The 19,287-nt window shown below is 44.6% G+C and overlaps 1 protein-coding gene across 2 annotated transcripts in view; it reads left to right on the top strand.

The window, feature by feature from the left end:
• Window positions 1-19,287, top strand: part of LOC147432939 (lon protease homolog, mitochondrial-like) — a 106,362-nt gene that overhangs the window by 57,416 nt on the left and 29,659 nt on the right. For both annotated transcript variants that reach the window (XM_086492686.1, XM_086492685.1), the window contains exons 3-21: window positions 9,098-9,298; window positions 9,379-9,456; window positions 9,550-9,591; window positions 9,868-9,990; window positions 10,101-10,199; window positions 10,298-10,363; window positions 10,447-10,533; window positions 10,646-10,685; window positions 10,795-10,966; window positions 11,078-11,202; window positions 17,181-17,311; window positions 17,393-17,497; window positions 17,581-17,694; window positions 17,773-17,940; window positions 18,022-18,123; window positions 18,196-18,486; window positions 18,572-18,730; window positions 18,848-19,009; window positions 19,114-19,224. In XM_086492686.1, coding sequence (XP_086348812.1) covers window positions 9,098-9,298; window positions 9,379-9,456; window positions 9,550-9,591; window positions 9,868-9,990; window positions 10,101-10,199; window positions 10,298-10,363; window positions 10,447-10,533; window positions 10,646-10,685; window positions 10,795-10,966; window positions 11,078-11,202; window positions 17,181-17,311; window positions 17,393-17,497; window positions 17,581-17,694; window positions 17,773-17,940; window positions 18,022-18,123; window positions 18,196-18,486; window positions 18,572-18,730; window positions 18,848-19,009; window positions 19,114-19,224 — 2,376 coding nt within the window. The remainder of the gene's footprint in view (window positions 1-9,097; window positions 9,299-9,378; window positions 9,457-9,549; window positions 9,592-9,867; window positions 9,991-10,100; window positions 10,200-10,297; window positions 10,364-10,446; window positions 10,534-10,645; window positions 10,686-10,794; window positions 10,967-11,077; window positions 11,203-17,180; window positions 17,312-17,392; window positions 17,498-17,580; window positions 17,695-17,772; window positions 17,941-18,021; window positions 18,124-18,195; window positions 18,487-18,571; window positions 18,731-18,847; window positions 19,010-19,113; window positions 19,225-19,287) is intronic.

The raw sequence follows: 19,287 nt of genomic DNA, 5'->3' as shown, positions 1-19,287 counted from the left end.
AAAAGGTTACATTCATGTGTGACTCTAGTACAGTGTGAAGGGAACATAAAGGTGAAAATAAATGAGGGTGCCTAGAGTGGGTAGGTATGTAAGCCTAACCTACATCCTCATCATCATCAACATCCTCATCACATAATACATAAGCTCAAAACATATGACTAAGGAGGTGCACATGGGGGAAGTAGACAATGGTGATCATCCCATGAGCTCTCTCATTGTTCTTTGCAGTATGACCTCAATGTCCTCCATGGTCAGCTCTCGCGGTGGGCATGCTCAATGTCGTGCAATGATGCTCCGAAGCCTCTGATGTAGACCTCGCCTACAGTGTGAAGATCCTTGCATCCTCGAGCGTTGTGAGCGGCCAAGCTGGATGGCTTGATCAAGAAGAATGCCCCAATGTGGTTGTGATTGGGTAAACCTTTGGTGGGTATCACGAGTAGTCCCTCTGTAAAAAGTAGCGATCTGGCTGTGTATGGATCCTCTATGTGTAGGTTCTCGACTTCTAAGGGTAGTCTACAAATCTCCAGCAAGAATGAATGTACGTACCTCAGATCATAGTAATCCATGATGCGGGATAACAGGCCAAAGCCCTCTTTGAATAAGCATTGAGAAAGCTTGCGGATTTATAGTATGTTGTGCATTGGCAGATATAGTGCTCCTCTATCTCTGGCTCCCTCTCGCAAACCTGGCATAAGCTCTCCTTTGGGGTTATACCTCTGTATTGGGCAATCTCTATCTCCAACTGGTGAGATGAGGTGCGTAACTAACCAATAATGCATCTAATGCCATTTAGGAGAGGGGGGGGGGAGAGCCTGTTTTTCAGGTAGATTGACTTTAAGACCGCTTGAGTTGCATACGCTGGCAGCTTGAGTTCCTAGCTGAGCACAAGGTTGACACTAGAGAGACACTTAGTCACATTCAAATCGAGAAATCCGAATTCACATATCATGCTTCGGTCTCGACATGGATATCCAAGGCGGATAGGATGAATAAGGATTTCTTTACCCACTTTTGGGAGCGTTTCAAGGGGACTTCCATTAGAGCCTTACGTGATCCTGAGGTTACATACGGATCTTGACTAGGTCATTGACATATCTTCATATTGTTTTGAGCATTTATTTACTGCTGATCAGCTTATTGATGATGTTTTGTGTGCGAGAGAGGAGGTTTGGTTTCATGTTTATCCCGTGGTTACAGAGGCTATGTCCCATATGTTACTAGCCCCCTTCTCTATGCAGGAGATTCATGACTTAGTGGTTGGCCTAGATGGTGCCTCTTGTCCTCGAGAGGATGGGCGGACTAAACAGTTCTTTTTGTGGTTTTGGGATGCTCCTAGCTTTGTTATGCTTTCAGATTGCAACACATATTTGACATAGGAGAGATTCTTGCCTCAATGTAATCAGTCCAATCTAGGAAAGTTCCAATTCAATGTACATATTGTCATAAAGCCATTCCACAAGATCCTATTAGACCATCAATATCCCTAAAATCTCAAGGAGAAATTATTGACTTTATTCAATCTAGGAAAACTTGTGACAAGGGAGTGGAGTAGCTCCCTTATTTTGCAGCACGCACCACACCAGATTCCACCCGCTGATTCAACGTGCACTTAAGGAATAAACACTGCTAAAATTCCAAAAGCCTAAAGGTGCAACTCAAAATTGAAAAGAGTTCTTCTTCCCCGTTCACTTTGCATTGAGAGCCGGAAAAGCTTGCTTTTGACCAAATTATCGGTGGACCTAGCTTACCCTTCTACCCTTTTTTTTTTGTGTGCCTTGGGATGTGTTGGTTGCTGCTTTTCCTGTCACAAAATGATGATGTGGCATGACTCTACGGACATAACAGTTGACGTGGCTGCTAACGTGGACATACTGTACAGACTGCTGGCATGGCACTGTATGGACTGCTAATGTGACCACTGTACGGACTGTTGACGTGGAAGCACGTGGCAGGCTATACGGATTTTCGTGAATTGCGTTGGCTGCTTTTTGCCTCACTCTGGAGAGCATGTGGTCCCTTGGGAGTTGTACTATGCCTCCTTCACGTCCTGAAGATCACATGATTGATTTACGGGTAGTACACCACCGAACCGGCCACTTTATAGAGTTAGCTGAGGCCAAAATAAAGAAACAATGAACCAGAACAGATTTCCACATTACGAGGATCGATGATATACTCGATAGACTTCAGGGTTGTACTTGTCGACTTGATTTGAAGAGTGATTATCATCAGATCTGAATTGTTCTTGGAGACGTCTACAAGACAGCTTTCAGGACGACTTTTGGATTTTCAGAAAGTACCGATCATTTCTAGATACTAAAACCGGCCCGTAGGGCGGTAGACTTTGAGTTCCACCCGAAACTTTACTTAAAACTTTAAAACACAGAGAAACTTTTGCATATAAAACTTGTAACGGGAATTGACACTTCAACATATTCTTTAAGAGGGTAAAAAGTTACATAGCTGAGTTGTGGGGATCTTTACCTGTATCCAGCTAGGTGGCATCTGTTTCTGTCAAAATTTCGGTAGCATAACGGCTCCAAAACTTGCTCTGAACAAACCCCTATGCCGGGACTCGCTGCCAATGGCATAAACCCTTTGTTTTCAGCTCAAAAACAGTAATTACAGCTCTCTGTAATTACTGGTTTTTCACCTGTTTTCAGCCCATTCCACCCGACTGACATGTCTTCATCGGCACAAAAAATAAAATGAAACTAGAAGTGAGGGACAAACTCCTTTACCTTCTCATCAAGGATGGTGGGTGTACTTTGATCCCCTTTCAAGAGCCCTGATTGTCTCTCAGCAAGGGACTCTAGTCTTTAGCATTGTTGAGACTTGCCATCATGGACGTTACGTTAGAGTGGATTTTCAGGTTGAGGTTTCACGTGATCAACAGTTGACTGTCCATGGGCAGCTTGTTAGAGTGGTAGGCTCTTTCTAGAGGAGATCATATGTCGACCTGTTTTACTACTAATGAGGCTCCACATTGGACACTATGCATTTGGCAGGGTAGGCCCCTTGTTGTTTAATTGGATTGGGATCCTGGAGAGTGGCACTGGCCTTCGTTGAGCGATGATGGAGCCCTTCTATCTTGTTTGAGTACACAGTCTCCCTTGGGAGGGGGCTTCTTTTGCAAACCGGGCATCCAGCTTTTCAACGATAGTTTTGGTCACGCATTTGGACCCTTTGGATTAGCCGAAGGATATGTTTTTTCATGTGGATGATAGCATATGCGGGATTGGGTGTAGGCACTTGGATGGTAGTCATTGGTGATGATCCAACTTGTCAAAGATGTACTATGGAGCCTGAGTTCTTGAGGCACTGTTTCTGGGTTTGTTCATATGTACAACTAGTGTGGATAGTAGTTTGTTTTTTTTTTATTAGACTGGGCGTCCATGATGGGTTTATGATGTGGGAGGTAGTTTCATGGCCAAGGTTGTTTCAACATGTACGTACGGATCTGATCGTTCCGACTGTTGTATCGCTCTGTACGGTACAGATCAATCCATACAAGGCTTTAAAAAAAAAAAGTTTTTGGGAGATAAGGCCACCGAATTGTAGCGTGAGGGTACACTTTTGGGCACACAAACTTTGAGCTGTGGCCTTTTCCCTTGTTCTCTCTCTGAAAGCTGTTGCCTTTTCTCTTGTTTTCGTCGTAGAAAGTTTAGTAAATTGAGGCTGTTTTATAAGAGTACGTATTTTTACGTACATAAAAATATTTTCTCCACGGAACAATGTACAATACGTAGAGATCCGCCACGTACAGTACGCTTGGAACCACCTTGGGACTCATGGCCTTTGCAATTTCCGTATCACACCCCATCTTTTAAGGCTTGCTGACAAATCCGGTCCTCCTGCTCACTCCCTTTGTTGTGAGATTTTGGGAAGCTCTCGTAAGCGAGAGTCTATCTTCAACAAAACTCCTTGGAAGCTCTCAAAAATGAGAGTCTACCTGCTACTAACTCTGTCCCTTTATGCATAATCATTCTTGCAATAAACACAAGGGGGAAACACACAAAATGCACGCACATGCTTGCTGTAATTTACTGCACATAGTCTGAAAATGTTACTTGAGCACGTTCCAATGCCTTTTTCGCGATGGAATCGCACCAAACTTTGTGGACGCGTAATGTAGGTAGAGAAGAATGAGATTCTATGAGTACTTTGCTGAAAATCACCCTACCAGAGGTCATTAGGGGCTGAAAACAGAGAATTTGCAGCAGTTAGGCGTGAGAGAAAGAGAGTTTTCTTCTTCTTTTTGCAATGAATCTTCTCCCACAATAGGCTATGATCAAGATAAACCTTGTTCTAGGTGATGGGAGCTCAAGGACTCCACATACACCACAAGGGATGTTCCTTAAGCTTCAACGTGGAGCTCGAGTGCGTAGAGCACGCTCATATTTGGGGGGTAGGTGCATTGCAAACCTCTCTAGTGATGTTGGGGTAAGCCGTTTAGTTTACACTTGATGCGTGACCAACCTTTAAAGCCAAGCATATCAAACATGCATCATTATGTGCATGTATGCATCCCACTACATAAAATTCCCTAATTATATGCTTCTTTATAGTCACAGGCTATTCACTATAGGCACATGATAACCCTTCTCCCACATGTGATGGAAAGAACTTTCTAGCATTAAATGCCACCTTTCCACTCCGAGCCTATATAAGGCCATATTGCTTAGCTTGTATTTGGCTCTTTTCATCCTAATCAATCAAGTGAGTCTATTTTTCTATTGAGTGCTCTCTCTAATTTGTTTGCTCTCAATTATTATGATACTCTCACTACCATGAATGCAACTAACCCTTTTCTGCCTTAATTAATCAAACCTTACAAATGGTATCAGAGCTTGTAAGTCATTAGTATCTCCTAATCACGTTAATTAGATCCCTAAGCTAGATTTAGTGCTCTCTCTCTAAGCACTAAATCGATTCATACTTCTTTTAGGATTAGATTAGTATAACTCAATTCTAGTCATCTCCAACATTGGTTTTGGGCAAGTCTACACGGCCACTACTCTCACCGATGATTACCAATAATTGAATTGAGTGCTAGTTGTGTGTTTTTACTTGTCGTTTGACTTGCTTGATAACAATCGGTGCTTATATATATATACACAAGTGCATGTGAAGCCCTCATCAAGAGTTTTTGGATGAATGTACTCATGCTGTGTTTAAGGAAAGCACGAAGCAATGGCGCCTTGATTAATCTTGTTGCTTTATTTTCTGCTCACTGCCAATTAATCAAGTGTGTATGTACTATTTGATGGCTTGAGTCTTTGTGTGTGTACCCTTTTTAAAGGGGTGTTGATGTCAAGGAGCCATCAAAGGCTGCATGGGACCCTCTCCTTTGACAGATGGCCTAAAAGAGGCCCGTGCGATGTCCACCAAAAACATCGATAAGTTCAACGGTGTCGGATTTCACACCTGGCAGACAACCGTCAAAGGAGTGCTCATGAAGAAAAGTCTTTGGAGCATCGTAAAACCGCCATCCGGTTTGGGGGAAGCCTTGACATGCACCTTGAACGCTAAGAACCAAAAGAATTCTAGAGATTTCAAAGGTAAAGTACACATTGTGGAAGAAGAAGAAGAAGAAGAAGAAGAAAAAGAGGGAAGTCAACACTATCTATTATGGGTATGTGTGTAATGGGTTTTAGACACTGCCCCAAACCCCAAAGTTTGGAGGTAAGACCTACCCTCTCTTGCATCAGATTCCACCTTATGAGCCATATGCAGTCACCCTAAGTAACTTATATTAGCCTTGGTTAGAATCCATGCACTTCGTGTAAGCTTCAGCTTACAGGGGCGTCTGTTGGGGTAAGCCATTTAGCTTACACTCGATGCGTGACCAACTCCTAAAGCCAAGCATATCAACCATGCACCATTATGTGCATGTATGCATCCCACTACAGAGAATTCCCTAATTATATGCTTCTTTATAGTCACATGTTATTCGCTATAGGCACATGATAATTGACCCTCCTTCCACTTGTGATGGAAATCACTTTCTAGCATTAAATGCCACCTTTTCACTCTGAGCCTATATAAGGCCATATTGCTTAGCTTGTATTTGGCTCTTTTCATCCTAATCAATCAAGCGAGTCTATTTTTTATTGAGTGCTCTCTCTCTAATTTGTTTGCTCCTAATTATTATGAAACTCTTACTACTATGAATGCAACTATCCCTTTTCCGCCTTAATTAATCAAACCTTACGAGTGAGAGAGGGGCGGCTCTCTTATAGCCTACAAGAAGAGGGGGCGCTAGAGGATGAAGGAGGGTGAGAGTGAGTGAGAGAGTCACTTTGCATGGGTAAGTGTGCCAAGTGGCACACTTAATAACTTATAAACCATTCAACTTTTAACTTCAAAAGTTCCTAAGCTATCAATGGGATGTGCAATTTAGCTCATAACTGTACACATGAATGCTGTTTATGAAAACGCTAGTTGCTCCTTAGCACAATCCCGTACCTACAATGCCGACCTTACCTGTTCGCACTTGTCCGGCCATTTCGGCACAAATAATTTAACTGACTTATCGTAAGGCCTTTAAAAATAATTATAGGCCTTAGGGTCACTGTTCTAAGGACCCCATCTCATTTCTATCCATCATTCTGTTTAATGTTGCTGGTGCATTAGTGAGTCCAAAAGGAATCACTAAGAATACAATCCAAAGGTTGTTCTAAATGAAGTCTTATGCTCATCTTGAGGAGCAATGCGGATTTGATGATATTTGCTCTTCAAGTCTATACGATTGAAGACACTTGCGCCTTGTAACTTACCAAGAATGTCATCGATTTGAGGGATTGGAATCGATTCTTGAGTGTGATCTTGTTTAGAGATCTATAATCTACGCAAGAGCTTCCAAAATCTCACGGTAAAGGGAAAATCCTCTTAGTAGTGAGAGAGTAGTTTTCTCACTCTCTCAATCAAAAGCAGAGAACAAATACTAGTAAATACGCACATATCCTCGGGCTCTCTGGCAACAGACCCATTGGGCCTCCTCAGCTGGCAGCACTGGTGTGCGCATGGGGAGGACCCACAATTCCAAAAAACTCATTTGTGGAGGGTGAGGGGTGGGGTGGTCTCCTGTTGCAGAGGTCCGTAGCCGTTTCTCGTAGGAACCCGCTCCTGGTAATAGTGGGACGGCCACCCCGGCGAGGTGCTTGGCTCTGTCAATCGCGACCATGGACTTGGTGCCATCTCTCCTCAGTCTAGCATGAAGCTGGATCTGTAGGGGGACCTCAAAACTCGAAGGAGGGCCAGCTCTAGGGGCCTCGTTGCAGTCCGACCTCTCCTTGCTATCCGCGTCGATGCGTTCGTGGGTGGAAAACAAAACGGGGACTAGACTAATCTTATCTCGCCTTGATGTTGGCAGTCTAGCTTGCGGTTGTCAGCCTAGGCTAATGACTTACCAAGAGATCAGAACCGAAACAACTATTCGCTTCACCATGGTACAAACAATCAAAACAAAAAAAAGCATTGGAGTTGGCCGAGCTCTCCTCCGTGGACAAGCCTTGGCAAGATCGCCCATTTGTGTGCAAATGAAACATTAGTTCGGGTGGCCCGAATACTCCACACTCTGTTTGGTCTAACCACCACTCACATGGGGCAGTAAAACCACCTTCGGAAGTGTATGCATGTCCAGAACAAGAACCCACACTGTAGGTAACCCCGCGGCCTTGGCCACAACCGATTGTGAAGTACGCGGGGTCTCCAAAACCACTCGTGGAAAGTAAAGGGAGATACTTCCGCCTCAGGCCTGGAAAGCAAACTGAGATAGGAAGGTCTGCCTTCTCTTCAAGCACATCTGAAGTCGGGTCAAAACCGTTATGCCACTGTCTGAAGTAAGCTGGAGTTGCCCAAATTTTAGCAGGCTCATTGATATCACTTTGGCTGCCATCTCTGGATACTAAGTTCTATCTGGTAATAACCTCTCCCCAGAAATTGCACATCAATGATCTTGCCCACTTTGATGACGAGTCGGGCTTGGAGCAAGTCCCAGACCTCGCCTTTACTGGGCGATGTGCCAACAATCTTGCAAATGACCGAAGTGGCTTGAGCCTTTCCACCACGGCCATCAAGCTCGCTTGCTCTTTTGGCGAAAGAGCAAGTCGAAGGGTCGGCTCCGCGATGTCGGAAGAGGGGGCTTCGGTAGAGTCCCTCTGAGGTGGCGCTGGGGCTGCCAGTGTGTGTCTGTTGCTTAAAAGAAGAAGGTGAAGACATCGATGAAGGCCACCAGTAGGCTGAAAACAGCCCACAGATAGTGCGTGAGGGTGAAGGAAGGATGGAGGACTGGAGGAGAAGGGTGCTGCGGGGCGGGCCGGATCAGTGCGAGGGGGGGAGGGGGAGCAGCGCGAGCGGAGGAGTAGGGAGGGAGAAGGGTAGCGATGGCGGGGAGCAACAGCGAGCTCGTCAGATCAAGTTGCCATATTCAATGTTAAGCATTGTTAACCTCTATGTACTGATATAAATATCTTGTAAGGGATTTTATTGTACCAGCAACATACAAGAAAATCAAGTCGATAATATGATAGCCACATAGGGGAGATAAGTTAATGATGTGTGCTCTGGTCAATCATCACTATATGACATCTCCGATGTTGGGATCCATTTGAATGGTGTTGGTGCGCTTTCGATCGTGAATTTATTGTTTATGCTCTTTGCTGTTAACTTCATGTTAAAAGGTTCTGAAGAGGGAAATCTTGCACTCCATTTCAAACTTTAATTGTGATGTCATTTGAACACTTCTGGTTTTCTTAAACTTCCAATTCCCTGAATGAACTACATCATGAAAATACCCGACTTTGTTTTGGATTTCATTTTTATTGTCAAATACCCCATCTCTCTTGTCTAAACTGCAGCCGAAGTCAGGTTTCCAAATTTTAAGTTTTTATGCAGCAAAGCATGGAGATAGTGGTGGTAACTTGTATACGAGTAATCCATGAAGGGGATTACATAATAAGTAGGGCATTGCCATGGCCTCTTTCACCAATAAGCGTGAATTGTTACCAGTAGAAGACACAAAGCTCACTTCACAAGACACAAAGCTCGCTTCACTGATAATACTTCTGTGATTTCTTGTTTCTTTACTCAACAGGACTCAAAGTTGCTAGACAAGATCTTGGAAGATAAGGCTGCAGATAAGCGGTTTGTTGGGGCCTTCCTTGTGAAGGATTCTGCCCAACATCGCTCTGGGGTCCCATCCTCTTGGGTTGCTGATTCAGACATCAAGGCGGAGGATAAGCTTAAGGGACTTGCCCTTTACAAGCAGCTTCATGAGATTGGGACACTTTGCAAGGTGTGGACTTTTCTGCTATTTGCAGGTATAGGCAAACAGTAGTAGTCGATATTTGTAGCTGAGCTTTGTGGTTTTTCTAGGTCAAGAACGTGACCAGGATGTTTAATCCACCACAAGTTGTTTTGCAAGGACATGTTCGGCTTCGTCTGACAGGAATAGTAAGTTTTAGAATCTTCTAATGAATACTGCTTGCGCAAACAGTTGGCTCAGATGAAGTCTGCTTTTAATGTTCTATGTTATTATTGCAACAGGTGTCAGAGGACCCTCTGGTAGCATCTGTGGAGTGGGTTAAGGTCAGTCTTGTCTTTGCCTGCATTTTACATCTGTTTTCATAGTACTTTCTTTGCATGCCTATAGAGGCTAGGGATGCAATATTCCCCAAGGAGAAAGTTCCAGTTTCTTATATGCAATGATATCTCTTGGGAAGCCTGATACTGATATAGGAAGCTACCTAGGTGGCGGTTTTGACTTTGTTTGGCCTCTAAATGTAGATTTCAAATTTAGTTTGTACTGGTCTCAACGTGCATGCATTTTACATTGTTGTGCTAATGTTGTTGATTTTGACACAGGACAAGCCTTTCGATGGTGAGAATGATGTGCTGAAGGCAACTCTCTTTGAAGCAGTTAGTACTATGCAAAATTTGATGATGTTAAGTCCTTTCTTTAGGGAGGGCATCAGCCAATTCTTGCAGGTACCTTGCTCCAGATTGGTTGCTAAGCCTTTGTTGCGAATGTGTATGCCAATTGTCAGTGTGCAAGAAAGAAATAGCTCCTTACTAGGTACTGTTTTAAATCATGCTAGAGTGGAGGTTCCCTTTATCCCCCCCAAGTTGGAGATTGTGGCATTGGATTATCGACAGCTGATGGTGCTACTCAGCAACAGGGCCTGGAAGAGTTGGATGTATGTTATAGCTCAAGAGGAACCTGGAAAATATTTTCATTCACTTCATACATGATGTTTCATGAAGCTCACTGCATGCAAATTTGACCTGGCTTCAGGTACTAAAGCGAGTGAACATGGCATTGACTCTTTTGAAAAAGGATTTGGACATCTACAAGTTACAGGTGCAATCAAGCTCTGTTGATGAAAACCTTCTCATAAACATGAGTTATGCTAATAAGCTACTGACAAAAGAAGTGTCCTGTAGGCATCAATAGCAAAGGCTATTGAAGAGAAGATCAGTGGAGAGCAACGGAAGTTTCTTCTAATGGAGCAATTAAAAGCCATAAAGAAGGTAGTTCTTAATAACAACAGGCAGACTTTGGTTTTGTGAGGTGAGGACATATGTCTGCATCCTGCTTGTGATCTTAAGTTGCGTGATTGGAGTCTTGGTAGTGCATTTGCAGGAACTAGGCCTGGAGGCTGATGATAAGACTGCGTTAACTGGTGAGCCATTTACCCTTCTCACTGTCTAAATCTCTGTGTGAAAGTAGGGCTGGTGGATGAGTAAGAATTCGAAGATTGTGATTATGTCCTGGGATGGTCTGGGCTGCAGCGAAGTTTAAGGAAAGGCTAAGAGTTTACAAAGATGGGTGCCCCGAACATGTCTTGCAAGTGATTGAGGAGGAGATGACGAAGCTTCAAATTTTAGAGGCTAGCTCCAGTGAATTCAACGTAACGAGGAATTACCTTGATTGGCTTACCTCCATACCTTGGGGCCAATACAGGTAACAATGTGATGTCATATCATTCTAATATTCGTAGGCAGCCTAGTTGGTGGTGACATATCAATCTTACAATCTTTCTTGTATGTTGTGACATTTATCTTCCTCGAACAGCAAAGAAAACTTTGATGTAAGGAGGGCACAAAAGGTACTGGATGAGGATCATTATGGTTTATCAGATATCAAAGAAAGAATTATGGAGTTTATTGCTGTTGGAAGGTTGAGAGGAACTGTGCAAGGTAAGTCCTGTATATCTACAGATTTTTGAACTCAGTTTGACATCATATCGCTGGGAGAACTATGAACGTGGTTGTGAAATATTTGTTAGCATCAACTCATTTTGAGATTCTCCAGTAAAATGAAGCACAGACATTGAAATGGCCTTAGCAGCAGTCCTTAGATACAAAATCTAGTGTGGAACTATCACCTTAATGGAGCTCTCTGATGATTTTTTGTTTTTTTCTACGTGACCTCTGCTCTGTGTGGCCATCCTACATTCCTGAGCCAGTAGTTTGGATGGTTCACCGAGTTAGGCCTCAATAGATTCAATCATGTTTTAGCCCTCTCTAGTAGAGGTGGTTTGTAGCCCTACGGGCAGTTTTATTAACTAATGGAAGGATCTTTTTCTCGGAAGAAAAGAGTGCTAATCACACTAAATCATCTGTTGCATGTATATTAGGTAGGTAATTGACGACGTTTGGGATTTCAAGAGAAGGGTCACAAATAACAAAAGAGGTGCCTATCTTTGGGGCCAACAGGGTGTCACTATCTACTTGGGAGTACTCTAGCTACCAGGTTTATCTGTGAAGCTACTTTGTGTCGTAAAGTACATGTAAAGTTAAACAACGTATAATTCGGGTGAAAGCCAAAGTTTACCGCCCTTTAGTAAGGCTAGAGGCCGGTTTCACCCCAATATCCACGCCAGTTGAGTCAAGGAAGAGAGGTAGGTAGCACCAAACCGAAATTTGAATTTTTTTTGTGGATGGTATGGTCAGCAAGACAGAAAAGACGGTCCGGATCAGTGGTGGTCAATGACAATTCGAGCCTCGAAGATGCGGAAGCAGCAGGCCCGCCAAGTGAACCAGAGTGTTAGGCCACAGATGAGCTCCCAACACACCTCTCTTTCAATGCACCACTCCTGGTGGGTAAGCTTTGTGGCAGGCTGGAGTGTAGGTTGACCCCTTTGGATCACTATCATTTTGCTGGTGGAAGCCAACTCAAAATGGAGCGCAGGGCCCGTGAGAAAGAGCTGGCATCAGCTGACGAAGAATCCGAAGCCAAACGTGCTGTGCCATGGGGCAGTCCCACAGACAGTTACACTGACTCTTCAAAGGATAGCCACAAGCTACTCAGGCTGCCGAGAAACCATTGTGTACTAGCTAGCTCCCAACTGCTGTAGCTCAGTGTGCGACTAGCCACTGGAACACAGTTACTCTCCTCAATTGTCTGCAGTCCCACAAACGCTCCCAAAAACCTAACAAAAATTGAGTTGTGAGACCCTCCTCCTGCCAATGAAGTGCTGCAGTAGGATGAGCCTCTCTTCGTGCTGCCAGTAAGTTGCGCCCCAGTCGAACTCTGTACTGGCAAAAGGGGATCTCATGGTGATCGGTTGAAGAGAAGGGATCTTTCTAGAACCACTCTCCAAGGTCCCACTGTACTCGTGCCAGAGGGCAGCTCTCCCAAGCCCAAAGCCGCTAGTGGCCTGTCTCAAGATCTGCTAGGTTAGGATCTATGACACAAGTCCTCCCACAAATTCCCATAACTCATATCCTCTGAAAGCAACACTCTGCAACCTGTGGAGCTCTATTGAGACTCTGTGAAGGTGACCCTCTCCTTGAACCTCAAAGAACATGTGGGGTACGAACTTCGAGCAAGCATGAACTGCAATGAGGACCTCCAGTCACTTGAAGCCCCCCATCATCTAGGAGCTGGCCCCTCTAGGGGGGTGAGCCAATCAGCTAATAAAGCCTCTGTAATATCCTGACACATGCTTTGCACCCCCCTCGTGCCTCGTAACTGGATTTTCTGAACCTCCTCGGACAAACCTGAAAATTGAAGCCAATTGCCAAGAGTGCGGGCAGGACCCTCTACCATGGGACCCCAAGAAACATGAGACCTACTACCAACCTGGTGGCCTCGCTGAGTGCCAATCATGGGGTTCCAAACAAGGGGCTGCCTCAACCGCTCCTTCGTACAAGTGGGTTGATGCTGGTCCAAGCCACTTCTCAATTGCTCCCAAGAACTAAGCAGGCTCGCGGCAAACCGATTCTCTAACCTCCTGCTCAGACAAACTTTGCGCATCTCTGTAAAATCCACTTGAAGGAAAGGCTCCAAGGGTTTTGTGCCAAGGTTGCATCCGTACAACGTATGGATAGGTTCGTATAGTACATTCGTACAGTACAAATCCGTATGTATGGATAGGGATCCGTACAGATGTTTTTTTCTCAAAGAAAAAAATCGTGTATTGTGAGGTTTGCCGAACTTATAAGAGTCGGTACTTCATACTTCAGTCTTGGATTATCATCATGTACTCTTTTTTTATGCTCTTAGTTTTATGAGACCATGACATGAGACATTGACACTGTTTAGCTGTAGACATTGATCAGCTTTGTGTTTTCACTGTTCGGTTAGAGTCGTGGACTCTAGTCTTTATTTGAAGTCTTGGTGAATGCATAAGTTAAGGTATGAAGTACTCTCAGTTTTAGGCTTTTTAATAAAAAGGACGAATTTTTACGTAACGAAAAACTCAATCCATTTTGTACTACGTACCTAACGTACCGAATTCGTATCAAACACTACGTACCTAGCTACGTTGTTTTATGCATGAGGGAATCGAGCTTGAAGCCGGTGAAGTGACAACTCCTTCGAGGGCTCCTCCCCTGGAAGTAGTCCTCTGACCATAAACTTTCGAAGGAGGCTTTGCTTTGCTTTGCTTGGTCAATGATCTCCAGCCCCCCTTGAGAACATGGTAAGGTAATGACTTGCCTGGCCACTCTGGCCCGGGCGAACTGAGTGTTGCGTCTTGACCAAAATTCCCGATCAGCCTCTCTAGTATAACGGGTCTTGAGTTCAACTCTCCTCGTTGAATAGATCTTTAAGGTCTCTTGGGATAGTTTCCTACGACGTTAAAATTCTCTTCTTCTTCTTTTTCTAGTTGGCTGATACAACAATTCGAGACAAGTAGCTCGTCTCCCCTAATAGGGAGCTCTAAACCTCGCAAGCCAAGTTGCTGTGAAGTAAAAAATCTGCTCATTGCCTCAACATAGAACAGAAAGAGGAAGGGGGCTAGAGGCCAACCTTGTCTGACCGAACACGTGAGCATGAAGCGTTCCCCTCTCCCCGCTACCAAGAGCACTTGACTGTGCGCGCACTTGTGGAGAGCTGACACACCTCTGATCCAAGCATTTGAGAAACCAATCCTGCGTAAAGTGGACTTCAGAAGATCCAGTCAACTTTGTCGTAAGCCTTCTCAAAATCGAGAAGGAATATCACAAGATCCTCTCCTCAAAGATGCCCAAGGACAGACGCCTCCCAAAAGGTGAAAATGTTGTGAAGGATACTACACTCCTTGACAAAACTTGTCTGGGTCCCATGTATAATGCTCTCAAGTAGTGGCTGAATCCTCAAACTCAGAGCCTTTGCTAGAATTTTGTAGGCTAAGTTGAGAATGGTGATGGGTCGTCACTGCCGAATCTCATCCAAGGAGCCTCCCTCCTTGGAAATAAGGTAGATCAAGCCCTCACTCATGTTGTCAGGTATCTCTCCAGTGTGCAAGATGTAATTATATGCGCTGCAAAGATGTGAACCAACCAAGTCCCAGTACCAAAAAGCTGGGAGTCAAATCCTCCTCCTCTGGACAACTACCTTGGGGGAGTGCTCTGAGGGCCCTCGTGGAGCTCCTCTAGCTGGAGAGGGAGCTCTTGTCTTTGGCGCATCTCCTCAATAACAAGTCAAGGCATATGTGCCCAAACCTGCTTTGTACATGTTGCCCGACGCTTTGACTGAGGCTCAGCTGACAGCAAATTGCGATAGAAATCAGTAGCAACTGCATGCATATCCTTAGGCTCTGAGGCAACTGATTTGTCGGGTCTCTTCAACTGGTTGACACTCGTGTGCGCATGGCGGGGCCCCACCGGCTCGAAGAACTCCCCAATAACTCTGTCACCCGCTCGGGTCCATTGAGATGCTTGCCCATGGAAGGCAAAGTTCAAACTCATGACGCCGCTCCTCAATGCTAGTCAACTCTTGTCGAGCCTGCTGCATCTGCTCCTCTGACCAAGGACTGTCTAGGCGGTGCTCCTGCATCCTCTACAAGGAAACAATGCTCCGTCGGAGTCGCTTCTCCTCCTTTCCGGTTGCAGCCAAGCGAGCTGCTAACTCCTAGAGGAAGGAGCGACTAAGCTTAGCGAGTCCAAAGGCCACTCTACCAACAAGGGTGTCCTGCGTGTCCAAACTCTCTGTCCAAAGTGCCACCACCCGCTCTTTAAGCTCTAGATCTAGCAAGACCCTCTCAGGGATATGCATCATCGTACGTCCCCTCCTTTGTCTGTCTGTCACAGTGAGAATCAATGGCGCATGGTCGGAAGAATTAGTCCCTTCGAGAATGCAAACAGATCCACCCATGTTACAGATGTGGTTTTGCCGTAGAAGCGATCTTTCGGAGATAGATTCACTCCTCCTACTCTGCGGACAGAGCGAGCGCACAAAGCTCGAATGCTGCCAAACATCAGAGACCCTCAAAGCCATACATAGACGCTGCCAAGCTGCCAACTTAGCCCTGTGCACAGTAGCATGGCTACCTCCAATCCTGTCTGAGGGGTCCTCCAACATGTTGAAGTCTTCCCCAACACACCACTACTCTGCATGCGGCAGAGCCTCTACAATATGTGACCAAAACCTTGCTTTGCATTTGCCACATTGGGTGCATATATGTTCAGGAAGCCCATGAGACAACCCTGAACCTGCCTAGTAATCCATTGAGCCCTCCTTAGCACAATAATACCTCTGCCCACAATGGCCTGCTGCCATGAGTTTGCAATAGTGCTCCTGACGCAACTGACCCTGTGGGCGTTGAAACTGGGGCCCACTTAATCCTTGCATGTTCCATGAGACAATCCTTATGGAGTGAGTGATAGAAAAACGATGCTGCAACAGCAGCCAACCTCGCTATCTGCAAGGTCCGCTTGGATGGGGAGTAATCCGCATCCGAGAGACCCCTGGATAGACGTGCATGTAGCTACTGTCCAACCGAGGACCGAAGAGCGTGCCATCCGTCAAGTTACCTCCTTCTTCTAGGATCCTCATGTATATATACATAGCATGGTGGACTTTGCGTGTAAGCAAAAAAGTGTACCATAATGTGTCTACATCCTACTGTTCTGGAGGTGTCACCAAGAACTTGGCCAACAGCCACAGAGTCTGTACCAAATCTGTCACCCCTATGTCTCCTATGTGGTGAGAGAACTCAAGAGCCTGTGCGTGAAGCCAGTCCATCATTAAGTGGAGAGTCCACTTAGACTGGTCCTTGCCACACAAAGGGAAAGAGAAACCAACCATTGTGTCCAGGGCGTCTATCCCTCTAGTTGCAAGGAACAATACATGGACTTCAAAGCAAGCCTCCTCAAAGTCTAGTGAAGAGTCGCCGAAGAATCGTGTGAAGTCGTAGGCGAAGAAGTCCCATGGCGACGGATCGCCACAGTCTCGTGACATGGGGATTACTATACTGCTCAGTATTGCAAACATTAAATTAGTTAAAAAAGTGACAAGTCTCAGTGACATGAATTGCGTCCCGTCTTTGTTGGAGGGCATGTTTACCTCTCACAGTGAAGCAAGGAAACAGGGATTTCCAGAGGCTGATAGCCTTGAGAGTCCACTTCTGGAGCATGGTAATGTGTGATGCAGAACTTTTGCAAAGATGTTGGGGTTGCAAAGTATTTTTTGAATGTACACATGAGTGATATAAGAGTCTGTATTTTTGTGTGATTTTACACTCTGCTGGAGGAGATCTATCAGTAACTTGTGGTGTGTTTTTACACTTTGCTTGAGGAGATCTATCAGTAATTTTTGTTTTTCTGCAAAGATGTCAGATTTTCAGGGGTTGCGGAGTATTTTTGAATGTACACGAGTGATATAAGAGTCTGTATTTTTGTGATTGATTTTGTGATTTTACACTTTGCTGGAGGAGATCTATCAGTAACTTGTGGTGTGTTTCTGTTAGGTAAAATCATATGTCTATCAGGCCCACCAGGTGTTGGCAAGACCAGTATTGGTCGTTCTATCGCTAAAGCCTTGAATCGCAAATTCTTCCGCTTTTCAGTTGGAGGTTTAAGTGATGTGGCAGAGATAAAGGTTTGGTTTAGATTCGTTACCATAATTCAGCCATTAGAGCTTTGTAGTAATGCCTTTGAGTCATTCCTTCTATCTTTGCAGGGGCATCGAAGAACATATGTGGGTGCTATGCCTGGCAAGATGGTGCAATGCTTGAAATCGACTGGCACTGCAAATCCCCTTGTGCTGATTGATGAGATTGATAAGGTGATTTTTGGAGGATATTTTGGCTGTACTGGTTGCAGCTCAAATAGCTATTTTTAGCTCATTCAAAAATGTTTGTTATGTAGTTGGGACGAGGGCACGCTGGTGATCCTGCCAGTGCGCTTCTAGAACTCCTGGATCCAGAGCAGAACACAAACTTCCTGGACCATTATCTGGATGTACCCATTGACCTCTCCAAAGTAAAAGCTTTTCCCACTGTGACCTGGAAAACATTTTTGACTGCAGTGTAACAGTGACTAAAATGTCAAGTGCTTCAGGTTTTGTTTGTTTGCACAGCAAATGTCGTAGAAACTATCCCTGGGCCGCTGCTGGATCGCATGGAGGTCATCAGACTAGTTGGTTATATAAGTGATGAAAAAATGCACATTGCAAGGGATTATTTGGAGCCGACTGCTCGAACAGGGTCCGGTATTAAACCAGAGCAAGTATGTGTTTTTGCCTGCTTGTTGTGCATATTCAATTCTTTGGGGAAAGTCTGATGAATCATACCCTTACTGGTTTTGCAGGCTACTATAACAGAAACTGCTTTGAATGTGCTTATAGAGACTTACTGTAGAGAGGCAGGAGTGAGAAACCTTCAAAAGCACATTGAAAAAATATATCGAAAGGTTGATGAAAGCTTCTTGAGGTTAGAGTTAAGCATTTCTGGCCACGAGTAACTGATGTTTACATGTTTGCAGATAGCTCTGAAATTAGTCTCAAAAGATGCTGAAATTCGTGAGCAGATGAGGGTTGTCAAGGTATCTACTGGGACAGATGACAATCTTTTGGCACCAGAAGCCGAGGTGCTTGATAATGAAATTGTTCAGGAGGCTGAAAAGGAAGAGTGCATTGAATCACAAGAACCGACTGAGAATGCGGTGATTGTCTCAGAGGTCATCATTGAGGACACTCCTAAAGAAGGCAGGAAAACAAAGGCAAATGAGGAGGTGGAATCTGCATCCTCAGAAGTGACAAAACCGTCAGTGGAGGTGAGTACTAGAGGTCTTTAACGTTCCTTATTAAAAAGCTTCTCTGTGGGGAATGTTCTGTTTGACCTTGTTTGTACTCAATCAGGGTTTCAAAGAAAAGGTCAGGAAGCAAGACAACAAGGCAGCAGAGTCTTTGGCTGAAGAAACTGCAAAGGAGGAAAAGTCAGATGCAGAGGAGGCAGTGAAGGGGTCTTTTGAGAAAGATGTAAGCCTAACAGAAGATAAATCAAAAACACCAGAGCAGGTAGGTCAGTCATACGTTTTCATCTGTAATATCTGTTGTTGAAGCTGTAAGATGATACCTTGAGCTTATTGCTGGAAAGTTATTCTTTGGTGATAATTGTTATATGGTTGTTTATAGGAATTACCGAATAGATTCAATGAGGAGAGTCTAGCCTCTGACTCCATCGAAGACGTCTCAAAGGAGGAGAAAACTTCGGCAAAGGAGACTTTACAAGAAGCTCATAAAGACGAAGGTGTCTTAGATGTGGAAAAGGGAAAGAAACCTTCTGAAATGCAGCAGGTGAAGTAGTATATACTGGTGCCATCTTTCATAATTGTAAATGTTGATTCACGTAGGTGATTAGGTATTGTGTGGGCTTTTGTGTGTGTGTGTTTTGTTTGCAGACAACACAGGAAAAAATTGCTGCTGAAAAGGTAAAAGTTCCAGAAGAAAGGCCATCCACAGAGAGAACTCGAAAGGGGAAAAGCTCAAGAAAAAAGGCAATGCCAGAAAAGGTAACTGCTGCATGTTTCTGGCTGTGAGACGGGACATACTTTAATGTTGGCTATGTAAGCGTC

This window comes from Adiantum capillus-veneris, chromosome 20, assembly GCF_014529385.1.
Source record: "Adiantum capillus-veneris isolate H3 chromosome 20, ASM1452938v2, whole genome shotgun sequence".
In the NCBI taxonomy this organism is placed as follows: Eukaryota; Viridiplantae; Streptophyta; class Polypodiopsida; order Polypodiales; family Pteridaceae; genus Adiantum; species Adiantum capillus-veneris.
This window is presented reverse-complemented; position numbering and strand designations above follow the sequence as displayed.